The sequence below is a fragment of the Jaculus jaculus genome, chromosome 17 (genome assembly GCF_020740685.1).
Source record: "Jaculus jaculus isolate mJacJac1 chromosome 17, mJacJac1.mat.Y.cur, whole genome shotgun sequence".
In the NCBI taxonomy this organism is placed as follows: Eukaryota; Metazoa; Chordata; class Mammalia; order Rodentia; family Dipodidae; genus Jaculus; species Jaculus jaculus.
Genome location: NC_059118.1, coordinates 57123050 through 57137956, shown reverse-complemented (window position 1 = coordinate 57137956; position 14907 = coordinate 57123050). Strand labels below are relative to the sequence as shown.

At 48.3% G+C, this 14907-nt stretch overlaps 1 protein-coding gene across 1 annotated transcript in view; it reads right to left on the bottom strand.

Moving 5' to 3' along the window:
- Positions 1 to 10046: 10046 nt before the first annotated feature.
- LOC101606907 (TBC1 domain family member 7) overlaps positions 10047 to 14907 on the bottom strand; it is an 8693-nt gene continuing 3832 nt past the window's right edge. The window contains exons 2-4 of the mRNA XM_045136366.1: positions 13243 to 13388; positions 10961 to 11090; positions 10047 to 10261 (exon numbers count right to left, since the gene is read on the bottom strand). Coding sequence (XP_044992301.1) covers positions 10175 to 10261; positions 10961 to 11090; positions 13243 to 13388 — 363 coding nt within the window. The 3' untranslated portion in view covers positions 10047 to 10174. The remainder of the gene's footprint in view (positions 10262 to 10960; positions 11091 to 13242; positions 13389 to 14907) is intronic.

Sequence of the window (14907 nt, the reverse complement as noted above, 5' to 3'; positions counted from 1 at the left end):
TGACCTGCCCACCTCTGCTTCCCCAGCGCTGGAATTCCAGGCGCACACCATCACAGTCAGCTTGTCCACAGGAATCTGAACTCAGGTCCTCACACTTGGGCAGCAAGCTTCCTTAACTTTCCGAACCACACTCCACCAACTCCCCTTCTTGTTTTTCAGTACAGAACTATAGCCCAGGCAGTCCTTGAACTTGTGATCATTCCGTCTCAGGCTCCCAACTAGCGAGGATTACAGACCTGTGACACCAGGCCCAGTTTAGTTGAAGGTTTAACTCATGCCTGTCCTGACAAACTGATCTGTTCTGCTATGTCGTCACAGCAGGGTAGACAGCTTTCACACAACAGTGACTATAGCAAACTCGGGTTTTAAAATTTTTGTTTTCATTTATTTATTACAGAGAGGGAAAAAAAATGAGCATGGCAGGGCCTCCAGCCACTTCAAACAAATGTGCCACCATGTGCATCTGGCTTATGTGGGTTCTGGGGAGTCAAACCTGTGACTTTAGGCTTTGCAGGCAAGTGCCTTAATCTCTAAGCCATCTCTCCGGCCCTAATATGAGTTTTTTGGTTTTTTTTTTTTTTATGCACAGGAAGCTTAGAGTTAAGCTCAAAAAAAAAAGCTTGGCCTCCTAACCCAAAGGACCCAGGTTTGATTCCCCAGGACCCACGTTAGCCAGATGCACAAGGTGGCACATGTGTCTGGAGTTCCTGTGCAGTGGCTGGAGGCCCTGGCGCACCCATTCATATTCTCTCTCTCTCTCTCTCCCTGTCTCCCTCTGTCAAATACATAAATAAAGATATTTTTAAAGCTTGGGCTCCGTGACATCATCCGTGTGTCACCGATCAGTTTTTCTGCCCATCCCCCACCACTGTGATGGCTTCATGTTCCAAGACGGCTGCGTTTGCGCAGGCTCCTCAGGAAGTAAGAGGAAAAGTTGCCTGCCAGCTGAGTGAGCGCTCCTTTAAGTAGCCGTTCTGGAAGTCTTGTCTAATGACATCACCATGCTTGTCACTGGCCATCTCTTTTGACAGAGGAGCCTGGGAAACAGTTTTATTAGCAGACTCCACACACACGTGTGCACACGTGCGCACACATGAACATGGGGGGAGGGCAGGTTGGGAAGACGATGGGGTTCAGTCTGGAGAGGACAGAGAGGGCAGCAGGGAAGGCTGAGTATGATCACAATGCTTTATGGACATAATGAAATTTTCAAAAATAAATAGTCAAAAAGTAAAAAAAAAAATTAAAAATTAAAACTAAAGTTGGAGCCGGGCGTGGTGGCACACACCTTTAATCCCAGCACTCGGGAGGCAGAGGTAGGAGGATCGCCGTGAGTGCGAGGCCACCCTGAAACTCCATAGTGAATTCCAGGTCAGCCTGGACTACAATGAGACCCTACCTCAAAAAACAGAACAAAACAAAACAAAAAACCCTAAAGTTGGGGCCTGGTTAGTGAGAAAGAAGAAGGTGGGTATTCGCCAAGTGACTACATTGCAGTTGGTTATTTGCTACAGAGTAAGGCTCGGTGATGAGCTGATCTGTGACCAGGTTACAGTGAACCCACCCATCGCGGCCCAATGAAGAAAAGAGCACTGTGAGAAGACAGCTCAGACCTGAGATTCTATTCCTGGTTGGATGAAGTCCTTCATGGTCTTTAGTAATGGCATTGGGATGAGGTTAGGCTAGATATGTATTTAATTATTCATTCACTTATTTTTGTTGTTATAAGACAGGGTCTCATGTAGCCCATCACGGCCTTGAACTCACTGAGGATAAACTTGAATTCTTTGTTCTCCTACCTCCATCTCCCAAGTGCTGTGATTATAGATGTTGCCACCACACATGGCCCGCACTAGTCATTTGAAAGACAGAAAACAGCATGGGCAGGTGGCATTCATTGCAGCATGTCTTTGGCTATTGAGGACAAATCTTGCATTTGAGAAGATCCACACGCTAGGTCTTGCTTCTCAAACTGCTTTCCAACGACCAGCAGCAACACATCATGTAGAAGCTGGAATGTGGAGGCCTAGGCGCCCCCCACTCAGGCCTGCTGACTCTGGATCTGCCCCAGGGGACACTAAAAGATGAAGTTCCAAGGTGACATCTCACAGAATCTGGATTGACAGGGATTAGAAGCAAGGCAGATTTTTGGTGTTGTTTTTGCTTTTTTTTAGATAGTCAGTTAGAGACTGGGGCTCAAAGAAAACTCCACTCTGATTCAGTCTCATCCAAGATAGTGTTAAGTCACAACTTCCTGACTCTTCTTGAACTTTCAGCAACCATGGGCAGGGCCTTTCCTCAGTCAGCAGGCCTCCTGGGCCCAACAACCAACCAGGGTCTTCCCTATACCCTGAGCTTGGCAAGGCAATGCAGCCCAGTTGGATGCCTAATGCATATACATGGACCGGTGCCAACCGGGCACATATGTGAGTTTTTTTTCCCATGGCTCCTCTTGGCTCCTCTTGGCTCAAAAGCTTTCCTGCCCTTTTCCCTCTTGCTCCCTTAATAAATCCAGCATAATTTTTCTGAGTCTGTGTTTTTCAATTCTTCACTAACTATGGATAAGAACTCGTGACTATTGGGCTGGCAAGATGGCAGAGCAGTTAAGATGCTTGCCTGTGAAACCCAAGAACCCATGTTTGACTCTCCAGGTCCCACATAATCCAGATGCACAACGTGACACAAACACAAGGTCACCCATGCACACAAGGTGGCACACACATCTGGAGTTTGGTTACAGTGCCCAGAGGCCCTGGCATGCCAATTCTCTCTATCCCTCGCTCTTGTTTTTTTTGCATCAAAAAAAAGTCCAGTCTGTTGGGCTTATCTCAAACAAAACAAAACAAAACAAAAAAACACCTCATGACTATAAAGCCACTGGCTTGGGGACTCTAAGCTCACTCAGAGCACAGCGTCTCTTCACCATCATTGTGGAGATCCAATCCCTCCCGGAGCTCCAATGCTGTAACTGAATGGGCTTCAACTACCCTAAATACCATTTCTCAGGGAGCCATCTGCTCCTGTGGTTTACAGATGAGGACACTGTGCCCAGTGCGTGCAGGCAGGTGTTGCCTCCCAAAATGGTTCACTGTGATAAAGCCATTTCTCTGGCTTCCTGGCCTCTTCTCTCCTCCCCTTCCCTCCACTTCTCCCCTCTCCCTTTTCTCCTCCTTTCCTTTCCTTTATGCACTGTTGTGGGTTGAACCAAAGGTCACTACATACTCCAAATTTATATCACTCAACTACAACTCGAAGCCTCAGAAAGGGTTTTAAGGCCCAAAGACAGAGGGGCAGTGCAGGCCGTGGATGGGCAGCAGGAATGCTGAGTCTAACCTGCTCATCTGAGACCCGTCACCTGCTGTGCACCCGGAAGTTCACCTTTCTTACCTCTGGGTTGGCTGGCCTCCAGTTTCCCACCGGGCTCTGGCATTCCCCAGGCACGGGCCTTCCCTGTCATCTTGTGACCGGCCAGCCGGAGCAGCCCCGGGCCCCGACTGTCTTCCCTCAGTTTCACCCAGTGGCTTCCCGCTCTGGCAAACCTAGCTCGGGTTTAGAGATCTAAACGTTAGGAAGCCACACACCCTGTCAAAAGGTCAGAGACAGACACAGCAGCTTCCAGCCACTGGCCTCCAAGGAATCCCGACACACGGGGTGAAGGGGAAGGAGCCAGGTAAAGCCAGCTCTCTGCGGACTCCTGGGATGATGAGAACAGTGTGCATGTTCCCAAAGGGAATGCCTGGCCAAGCGGCCTGCTTGCCAAAGCTGCCCGTGGGCTATTTCCCTCTGTCTACCACCCTATGAAAGGGCTGGCTGGCTGCAGTGGCTGACAGAAATGAGGAGTACATGGTGCAGAACAAGCTACTCAGTCGTGGCTGTGCCGGAAGTGTTCTGGTCTGTGCCCAGGGCAAGGCATATATCTGATCAGCAAATGGGCTGATTGGAATGAATACCCTGGGGGGAGGTGGTGATCTTCCCTATCCACAGTGACCTTGTAACAGTCCCCTCCTCAAAATCCCCCCCATGGCAGGCTCACAGGTGACTCCTGGAGCTGAGGTGACACAGGGTTCAGGGTCATTGCACCCCTTCACAGGTTGGTCCACGGTGACTGGACCCAGGAATTTAGGAATCAGGCCAAGAATCTGGCTCCAGAAGTTGGGCCCATGCCAAGGTGTCTCGGGGCAAGGTTCCTCCACTAAGGCAACCAGATGGCAGAGCAAGAAGTATGCACTGACCCACCCAGGGATCAAAGAGCAGAGAATGAGATCTTTTCAGTTCTGTCCCCAAGTCCAACCTTTCCCTCTTTGAGTGTTAGGCTCACCCCTGTGTTGTGACAAAGGCTCCCTGAAGAAAGCTAGCAAGCTCACAGTCATCTCTGGCACTTATTCCTGGAGTGGTTTTAACACTGAGTCCAGCATTCAATGATTCAACAAGTAAACACAGAGAGCCCAGGTGGCCACAAGATAGGCATGGGGACAAAGGGCAATCATCCAGATCTCTACCCTCAAGGAACTCACAGCCTAGGAGTGTCATGAAGAGAACTGTATAAACAACATAGTACGTGTGCCCACGGGACCCTGGTCAGTCTCCCTGGAAGGAAGCAAGCCTGGCACAGAAGACCAGGAGCACAACCAAGAAGTGCCCTGGGAAGGCAACAACAGCTCAGCCTTAGAGATGGAAGAATGAAGCCCATCCCGTGGGCAGGAAGCAGGCTACATGCAAGTCAAGGCAGGCTCCAGCATGCACCAAGTCAAACACCAGAGAGAAAACAAGCCTGGGAATCACAGGGGGTTAAGCGGTGCCAGACCTGGAAAAGGGCATGGAAAGTCTAATCACATGGAAAATAAGCCCCGTGGAAAGTTCAAGTCCAAGTGGACGGGCAGGGAGGGGAGGCTGGAGAGAGAGCAGGGTTAATGGGTACCAGTGTTACCAGCTTCCTGAGTCAGAGTTTGTTGTCTCATGACCACGAAGAATGACAAAAGAGGACGGTGGAGGAAGAGCAAGCAACAGAATGGGTACTGAAAATTGAGAGTAAAAGAAAAGCGCCCAGAGCAGGCAGGAGTCCCATGGGGGCTGCTGAGCAGCACTTGGATTGGAGGTTTTATGCCTGAAAAAGAGCAGCGCTGGCCCTGCGCACATGCAAATGAGGCATCACCGGGTGGAGTCTGACTGGTCAACTCAAGTGTATATTAGGGGATCTCAACTGGTTGATGAACCAGGTGGAAGAGCACAGACTCAGAAAAAAGCTGGCTAAAGAAAATGCTTGCTGTACTTGATTACCACCTGAGGTAAAAGGTAAGACCCTATTGCTGAAGATACCCCACACTGCCAATGCAGAACACTGAGAGATCTAGCTGAATCTGGAGCGAAGCCAGCTCCCAGGTGGTTAGCTTGTATAGTGCTGAAAAGCACACATGAGCTGCTGGGGGAAATGGCCAATGATGTCATGAGCAAGCAGGGGACACTGCTATATGAAAGTAACCAGCCAGCCTGACAAGATGTACACACCTGTGCAATAGTGGCACACAGCCTTGGTGGGTAACCAATGGCTCTTTGATTGGCTATGAGATCTGCTCAGTGCCAAGGAACCTATGACTGGAACTAGGAACCAAGTCAGAAAGAACCCTATGGACACCAAGATAATGGACTCCAATGAGAACCTCCCACTACCCTTCATCCAAAAGCGAAGCTGCACCCATCAAAATCTCTCTAAATTAACAATGCTTGTCCCCTTTAACCTATCCTGGTCTCACTCTCCATTGGAGAATATGTTTTTGTTTTTCAGAAAGCAGTGAGTTGAGGACAACCATAATGTACAAAGACAAGAACAGATAGCTGACTTCCTGTCAGGAGATGAACCACCCCTCACACATCAGCCAGGGCCCAGACAAGACCACAGAGGGAAGTGGCGAGGTGAGCAGAGCGCTGCTTCCACAGTGAGCCTGACAACCTGGGCCAAGGTGATGCAGACAGACACTCAGCATATTCAAAATGCACCAAAGCGAAATCCAGAAGCTGCTGAGAGCTCAAACTAAAGTAGACTTAACCGTAGAGAGGAACTTGGCCTGATGCATGAAGCAGACTGAAGCAGGAGGGCCTGACCACACTCTTGGAGGAACACTAGAAAACAACAGTCTCTTAAAGGTCCTTCCCAATAACCATGTGTGCTGCCCCAGCGCAGTGAGGGATGAGGAATGGAACAGTGGCGGTTTGAGGCTGAAGAAACTGAGCCATGAGCTTGACCACAGAACCAGTGGGTAGGACAGAGGTTCATAATCCCTCCGCCATCCCCCAAGGCTCTTCCTGTCACTTCTTCCACTGATGACAGAAGGGGACAAAGACCCACACATCTCGAGTCACTCTAACCTTGCCTAGAGCACATAGCCAGTCCAGTCACCTTGTCCCTTGTGTGACAGCTCAGCAATAAGAGGTGACTTCTAGAATGGAACACGGGCCTGGTTCCTACTTGTCTGCATGATCATAAGCTTCAAGAATGCCAGCACCAGATGTCATCTCCAGCACCCAGTGCCCAGCCCCTGGAACATGACTAGGAATGCTCTCACATCTACCTCACAGGAAGGAAATTAAAAAATCAGAGAACCTAAGAGCTGAGGAGGGGGGACACAGAGACAGCATACAGAATCCCTTCAGAGCCTCTGGACATTTAGAAATGGACCATCCTGTCTCTCCTTCTTGCCTCCTCCCTTGAAAGTTCCCACCATGCAGCACTGGTGGACAGGCAAGGGAGGGAACGAAACAGACACTCCATTGCCCACGGCAAGGGGAGGCCCTCGGGGATGAGGAGGTGGGGAAGACCCAGAGAAACCCAGGTCCATGTGAGCTGTCACACCCTGAGACATGTGCTTCTGTTCTTGGTCAGTGACAAAGGAAGACCTGAAGGAAGAATCTGGAGTGGGGCATTGAGGGCTTGCTGGAACAACTCCATGTGGCGTTCTGCTTGGCTTAGGATATAGTTCTTGAAGTTCCTCCCATGCCCCTTTCTGATCACATTCTACAGCTCTCCTTCAAAACACCCCCCAGAGTGAGGTGGGCACTGTCACCTCACCTCACCACTGTCTTTTTAAATTTAACTTCCACAAGGCAGGGTGGAATGAGGGACAAGCAGGAAGAGAGGAGAAAGGCAGCACAAGGCCAGCACCCACGTGTGCTCTCCCAGGAAAGTGACTCCCCAGTCCTTCTGCTGCCCCTTCCTCCCAGCAGGCCCGGCACCAATGCTGGCTGAGCAATGGTGTTGTAGGGAGGCAGGGCTTATGCCAAGAGCCACAAGCAGTTGCATTTGGCCTATACTCAAGGAGAAAGGCCCTTTGTTTCAGTCACCACAGGGTATGACACCAATTCTGGTCACAAAATCTCACTATCCCTCAGTGGTCCTCCTTGTCTGTCAAGGGTAGAAAACACCTCTCCGTTTTTGGAGACCCTAAAGCCCACGCAAAGACAAAGCTGTCCCTCACACATACATAGCCCACAGCACACACCCACCACCCTTGGTCCCCGCCTCCTAGCTGAATGGATCTAGAGGTCTGTCCTCAGTGTTCAAGACTCTGGAAGGGACAGGGTTAATCGTGGTTAAGTCCTCGTTTTTCAGGGAAGAGGGAAAGTTCTGGCTGTAACCAGCACCTGTAGTTTAACATGGAGCCAACATTCCTCTGCACCCTGACAAAAGGTTCTACAGAAAAGGAACCTGGTGCATTTTCATTAGGAACCAATGGCAGCAGGGCAGAAACTAAATACTGAGCTCTCTTCAAAGTAAAGATTTGTCATGTCATAAAACTGAGTTCTCCTATGGGCCTTAAAAAGCTCAGGGCTATTTAGTTTCTAATAAGGACCATGGATGGTATCACACAGATTCACTTTAACAACACAGGAATCCCTGACGACCAGAAAGAGTTCTTCAGGCTGGATCTGAGAGCACACATGGCAAGGTGCTTAGTGAGCCTGCTTCATGAGGTCACCAGGAAGAGGTGCTGCAGCCCAAGCCTTCCTTTCCCAGCCAGGGTTCCCATGGCTCTGAACATCCACCCTGTGACCCCAGCACTCCAGACCAAATCTTCACACCCTCCTCAAGTGGACAGATTGCTAGATTTTATTTTCTGAAATTGGGATTCACTAACATCAGCGGACTTCACCCACTGCTACTTTACTAAAAAAATTGTTCAAATGATACTTCTTAAAGAAAACTAACACTTGGCTTTATCGCTTCCGTGATTTTCATGGAGTCTCTCTCCAAGGTCACTTCCAAGTAGGCATTGGGCCTGGGATTCCTTTGAGTCGTTTAAGTCCCTACACTTCTTCAGGGTTGCTGAAGATCTAAGTAGACATTTTTAGAATATTAACTGTTCTGTAGCCTGTTTTCAGAGCCCGCTCTTGGATCTGGGGCTACCCAGAAGGGCCAGCTGGTGTCCACACACTGCTTCCTCTCAACTCCAACAGATGTTGTATGCATCAGGGAGGCCCTGGCCTCTCAGAATCCTAACTGCCCATTTCCGTCTCTCTCCCTCTTGTGTAGCCGGCAGGATAGGGTGGAGAATCCCATTTACCCCCAGGGCTCTTACAGAACTGACAACTAAGTCTGAAACAAGGACCCCATTTCATTCACCAGTCTCAAAGTCAGAGTACCCCATGAAAAGTGACCATTATTATGGGACCCAACACAGCCCGAGGGCCATCACCTTTTAACCTTAGCTGCCTGCACCTATTCCTTTTGTGGCAGAGGGCTCAAGAGAGTTCACTCGACATTTAGTAACCCAAACAGGAAAAAGTACAATGGCAGAAGAGGAGAGCAAGTGCTCTCTCCTAGTAGATAAATTTAGAAATGTTTTGTTCCATAAAGGCTTCATGCGGATGCATGCCTGTAATGTCAGCACAGTAGGATTACCCAGAGTCTTAGGTTAGTTTTAACTACAGAATGAGACCCTGTCTCAAATAAATAAATAAATAAATAATGGCTTCCTACCAGGTGGCTAGGGAGAGGGAGAAACAAGGTAAGGTCTGTTTTTAACCTGATTTGGCAAGATGACGCCTGAGGAGGCAGTCAGCTCACATTTAAACACGTCCTGCAACAACAAAAGCCAGATCTGAGGTGTCGACAAATGGAAGCTGCTCTTTATTCCAGAAATAGGCCTTTCTTTCAAAGTGACTGGGTCGCTGCTAATTACAGAGTGGGCTTTGTTCTGCACTGTTCATAAATGCACCCACTGACCCAGACCGAACTGCTCTGAGAACTGAGGTTATCTCCTAACACCCCTTTAAAAGGTGCTAGGCCAGGCCTGGAGAGATGGCCCAGCTGGTAACACACCAACACCTGCGCTTGACAAGCCTGAGAGCCACGTCAAGAAGCCAGGTGCGGCGGCGCACCGCTCAGGAGCCCAGAGCTGCGGAGGCAGACGGGAGGACTCCTGGGCTGCACAGCCCCCAGCTTAGCCTCTGTGGTGAATTCCACACGACTGAGAGACGCTGTTTCAAAACAGGTGGACAGTGCCTGGGGAATACCACCCGAAGCTGTCCTCCGGCCTCTACGTACACACACCTACACACATGTATACATTCATAAAACTGTTAGTCCAAAATGAATGCTAGCCAGGCATGGTGGTGCATGCCTTTAATCCCAGCACTCAGGAGGCAGAGGTGGAAGGATCGCTGTGAGTTCAAGGCCACCCTGAGACCACATAGTGAATTCCAGGTCAGCCTGGGCTAGAGTGAAACCTTACATTAAAAACCAAATCAAGGGATGGAGAGATGGCTTAGTGGTTAAGTGCTTGCTTGTGAAGCCTAAGGACCCCAGTTCGAGGCTCGATTCCCCAGGACCCACATTAGCCAGATGCACAAGGGGGCGCACGTGTCTGGAGTTCGTTTACAGTGGCTGGAAGCCGTGGCACGCCTATTTTCTCTGCCTCTCTCTCTCTGTCACTCACAAATAAATAAATAAAAATTTAAAAATTTAAAAAAACAAATGAAACAAACAAGCAAAATGAACTTTACATGTTAGTGTCACCAAGAGACATTACTTTACAACAAAAGTATACCAGATATTTTGGTTAAGTTATTTTATTGGGAAAAAGATTGCATTTTGAGCACCACAGCAGGAACATGACTTCTAATTGGTTTAGTAGGCCAGCTGAGTAGAACAAAATGCTCAGGGGCCGCAGGCTGTCCATGGTCAGGCTGAATGGACCGGGGTCCCACAGTGCTTGTGCCACAAGTCGATGGCCTTGCTCACGATGGCGTCCGAGCTGTCCTGGGGAATCTGTGAACAGCAAATCCGTGCTGGTGAGCCTTCTGATTGCAACGTCAGGACCTCCTCTCGTTCAATGAGGCATAAGATGTAGTTGTTAAGACTGCTATAGGTTTCTCTGCCCTGCCTCTTACCTACGAGAGGACCTAGGCGGGCAGAGCTGATTCACAGGGCCTTTTCCAGTGCCAACATAGTACTTGAGCACATTAGAAAACCAGACTGTGGTTGGACCAGAGACAGTAACAGAGCGGAAGAGACAGAGAATCGACCAAACAAGATTCTTTTTCCACTGATATAATTTACAGCTGGCTCTCACTTCTCTTTCCGTGATGCTCCTGACAGTCCCACAGGGAAGAGGCGCCGGTCAGCCAAGGGGCCCTCCCAAGCAGTGGGCCTGCTGCTCAGACTAGCATCCCCAGAGAGAGGAGGGTACAAGCCATGACCCACAAAATACTCCAAGGTGAAAAACGTTTCTGCCAGCATGGTAGTGCATGCCTGCAATTCCAAACACTCAGAAGGCTGAGGCAGGAGGACTGCCAAGAATCTGAGGCCAGCCTGGGCTACATAGTGAGTTCCAGGCCCCCCCCCCAAAAAATTTTCTTGTAAAGTAAAAATACGCTATATTACTTCTTCATAAATGTCTTAACACAGCAGGGAAATCTGGCTTGCTGACTTAACTTCTAGATTCAAAATCAAATAAAGCACACTTACATTTTCCAGGAACTTCGTTATCTTCTCAGCACTGTTCAATGCCATTACTTTTATTTTAAAGGTTAATAAAATTTCCACAGCTACAAAAACTAAGATCTTACAAGATCCACTTACAACTTTATCCCAGACCCTACGAAATAAGAAGACATAAACAAGTTACATGACTTTGAAGTTTATATTTACACAGATACCTCAAATTATAAAATAAGATCAGGACAGAATGGTTAAGAAATAATCAGCAGAAACAACAGAATAAAGCAGGACTGGAGAGCATTCTAGAAATAGCCAGAGCTAGGAGGGAACAGAGACCCACCACAACTCACTGCTAGGAAGCCAGCTGGGGGTGGGGGTGGCTCACACGCACAGTCCCAGCACTCGGGAGGCTGACACAAGATGAGCAACCATGGATTAAAGACCAGCTTGAGCTAGACTGAGACCCTACCTCAAAATAAAAAGAAATAAAAAAATTACTGCCATGCTAGAACCTACCCAGCGCCTGCTGAGAGTAAGACATTAAAGGAAAAGAGTCCCAAACCAAAATTGGTATTTTACTAATATTGTGTCATGCTGGCATGATTACAGCTCATCAGAGGATAATGGAAGATGCATCTCAGAGCTGAGGAGATGGCTCAGCAGTTAAAGGCGCTTGCTGACAAGACTGCTGGCCTGGGTTCAACTCCCCAGTACCCACATGCACATGGTGGCGCATGTGTCAGGAGTTGTTTCAGGAAGAGGCCCTGGTGTGCCCATATTCTGCCCCCCCCAAATAAATGTTTTTAAAAGAAGTATATCAGGGCTGGAGAGATGGCTTAGTGGTTAAGGCATTTGCCTGCAAAGCCTAAGGACCCAGGTTTGATTCCCCAGTGCCCATGTAGACAATGTGTCTGGAGTTCATTTGCAGTGGCATGTCCATTCTCTTTATCTGCCACTTCCTTTCTCACTCTCTTAAATACAAAATAAATAAATAGATAAATAAATATTTTTTTTAAAAGTATATCAAATATGAGATACAGTCAATTTCACTGCCAAGTGATTCTGAAGATTCTTTTAACTTCTCCAAGGCTATTATCTAAATTTAATGTAACTCTGAAATAATAATGACTTTTAATGAGTTTTTAACACGTATTTGTATGTGTGTATATGTATCTACATGTGTATACCCAAAAATGTAGCCATGTGGGCATGCACATGCCAGAGGACAACTCTGACGCATCTCTGCTCTTCTTCCAGTGACTCTGAGACAGGGTCTCTTGCCAAATGTTCCATTTTATTTCATTTAAATTTATCTACCTGACAGAAAGAAAGAAGCAGATATAGAAAAAGGATGTGCAAGGGCCTCTAGCCACTGCAATTGAACTCCAGACACATGCACAACCTTGTTTATCTGGCTTTATGTGGGTACTGGGGAATCAAACCTGGGCCCTTAAGCTTTGCAGGCACGCATCTTAACCACTAAGCCATCTCTCCAGCCCGAATATTCCTTTTTTCATTAGCTTTACATGGGTGCTGAAGACGGTCAATAGGAATTGCAAGCAAGGTGGGGCTGGGATTCAAACACCCACAGCAAGTATCTGAAAGTGACTACAAGATTAATTTTCAAACTTTCTTGTTGCTTTTTCAAGATAGGGTCTCACTCTAGCCCAGGCTGACCTAGAATTCACTATGTAGTCTCAAGGTAGTCTTGAACTCACTGCAATCCTCCTCTGTCTGCCTCTCTAGTGCTGGGATCAAAGGCGTGCACCAACAAGCTCAGCTAATTTTCAAACTTTTGATTGCCTTCAGCTGTTTCACTATTTTATCTTCACTCATGTTATTTGAGACAGGGTCTCATCCTCTCATTATGTAACTGAGGATGCTCTTGAGCTCCTGACCCTCCTCCGTTCACAGAGCTGGGGTTACAGGTGTGCGCCACCAGTCAGTCCACGGGCACTGGAGACAACCCTAGGGCCTCACGCGTGCTACGCAAGCACTATAGCAGCTGCTGTGCAGCTCCAGCCCAGCAACTTTAAATAAACTAGAGACTGCCAAGGTATCTGTGCAAGTCTACAAGCAGGAAAGAGGTACTTGGGTTCCTGCAACTCTTTCAGATATGCCTGACAGCATGCACGTGCCGAGGGACTGCCATCTGTCGCAAACTGCATGCTATACTACAGCTGCTGGAGGACTTAGCTTCGAGTCACTGTCTTGTTCTGCAGCAAACTTGTTTTCTCAAGGACAATCCCATGAAACCAGGCTCTTCTCTGACCCCAGGCCTTCAGTGTACAGTGGGAAGAAACGCTTGCCTTTGTAAACTGGATTCGGGCAGGCATCCTGCGAAGCACCTTTTGAACCAGAGGTCATAAGGAAGTCTGGACATTGCAGAACACGTCTTCAGATGACTCAGCAGCCTGCTGTCTTCCACGTTCAAGTACTGCTCAAAAGCCTTTGGCTAAAGATTAAAGAGGAAGCTTGATTACTCATTTCCTGTCACGTGTCACGACTTGTCATGAGAAAGCATGCTGCGTGAGGGTAAAGGCTGGGAACCAAAGCTTTGCAGCTGGCTTGTCACTCAGTACTGACGGGTAATCAGGCTGTGGGCTGAGGGCTTTCCCAGGGTTCAGTGCTGAATCATGGACTGTCCCAGGCAAGACAGAATGGTTGTCACCACCCTAACCTGAACCGACTCCTACGGCAAAGTCTAAAGCAAGAGTTAGTTGTTCTGGGGAGCTATGAGAGGCCCAATCCAGTGCTGGGTCAATCACATAGCTGGCCAGCTGCAGTGCTGTGCATCTGTAATCTCAGTACTCAGGAGGCTGAGGCAAGAGGATGTTAAGTCTGAGACTAGCCTAGGCTACGTTGGAAACCCTGTTTCAAAAATAAAAATAGGATGGGCATAATGGTGCAGGCCTTTAATCCCAGCAGCACATGGGAGGCCAAGGTAGGAGGATCACCATGAGTTCAAGGCTACCCTGAGACAACAGAATGAATTCCAGATCAGTCTGGGCTAGAGCGAAACCCTACCTCAAAAAAGCCAAAACTAACTAACTAGATAAACAAACAAACTACAGGGAGACCCCTAAAACAAACAGCCTATTGTCAAAGCTCTTGGATGCCCACCAGAACTAAATAGTATGACCCTAATGCTGAAGATAACATATACTGAATTGTATGAAACTGATAAATCAAGATGGAACTGAGATGAACCCTGCTTGTCTAACTGTCACAGTACTGGAAAGTGCTGTGCAGGGTGCAAGGGAAGAAAAGTCACCCAGTCTTACCCGCAGCAGACCCTGTGAGCTACACAACTTGCCAGCCAAGCAAGACGTGTCTACTGGTTCAACAGTGGCTGTAATGTCTGTAATGAGTGAACCAACTGCTCTGATAAGGTCTGAGGCTTGCTTTACAGAAGAAAATTCATGCCTGGCACTGAAAACATACTCAGAACCCTATGGCTAAGGAGGTCATGAGCCCTTGGAGTACAGTACTGCTGTTTGGCAGAATGAATATGTTGTGCCCATAAAATTGTTCCCTAAACATGTGTGGTTACGTCCTCATGTTAGTACTGCTCTCTGTTTTGGTTAAAGAAGCTTCTCTTTTCAGATGGGAATGACTACTGGGGTGACTCAAAATTCATCAATGTGATAGGAAGTATCAGTGGAGTGCTCAACACGAAATGAGACATCTCTACCCCTCCTTCCAAGGCTCAGGGAACACTGCAAAGGAGGGGATGGAGGGAATGTAAGAGCTGAAGATGGGAGAGTGCCTTGAAGCTCCGTCTTTGGACATGAAGTGGCACTGGTGTTCATGACTTCCCAGCAGCTGTTACAGCGCCACAGGAGCTCCAGGACCCTGGCCATCAATGTGTCACCACGAGTGATGGAGGGAATGACATCCAGGTAGAAGGGAGTTATCTGGAAAGATTACCTGGTGGAAGAGAGAGATGGGGGGGAGGGAGGGCCAAAGCAATG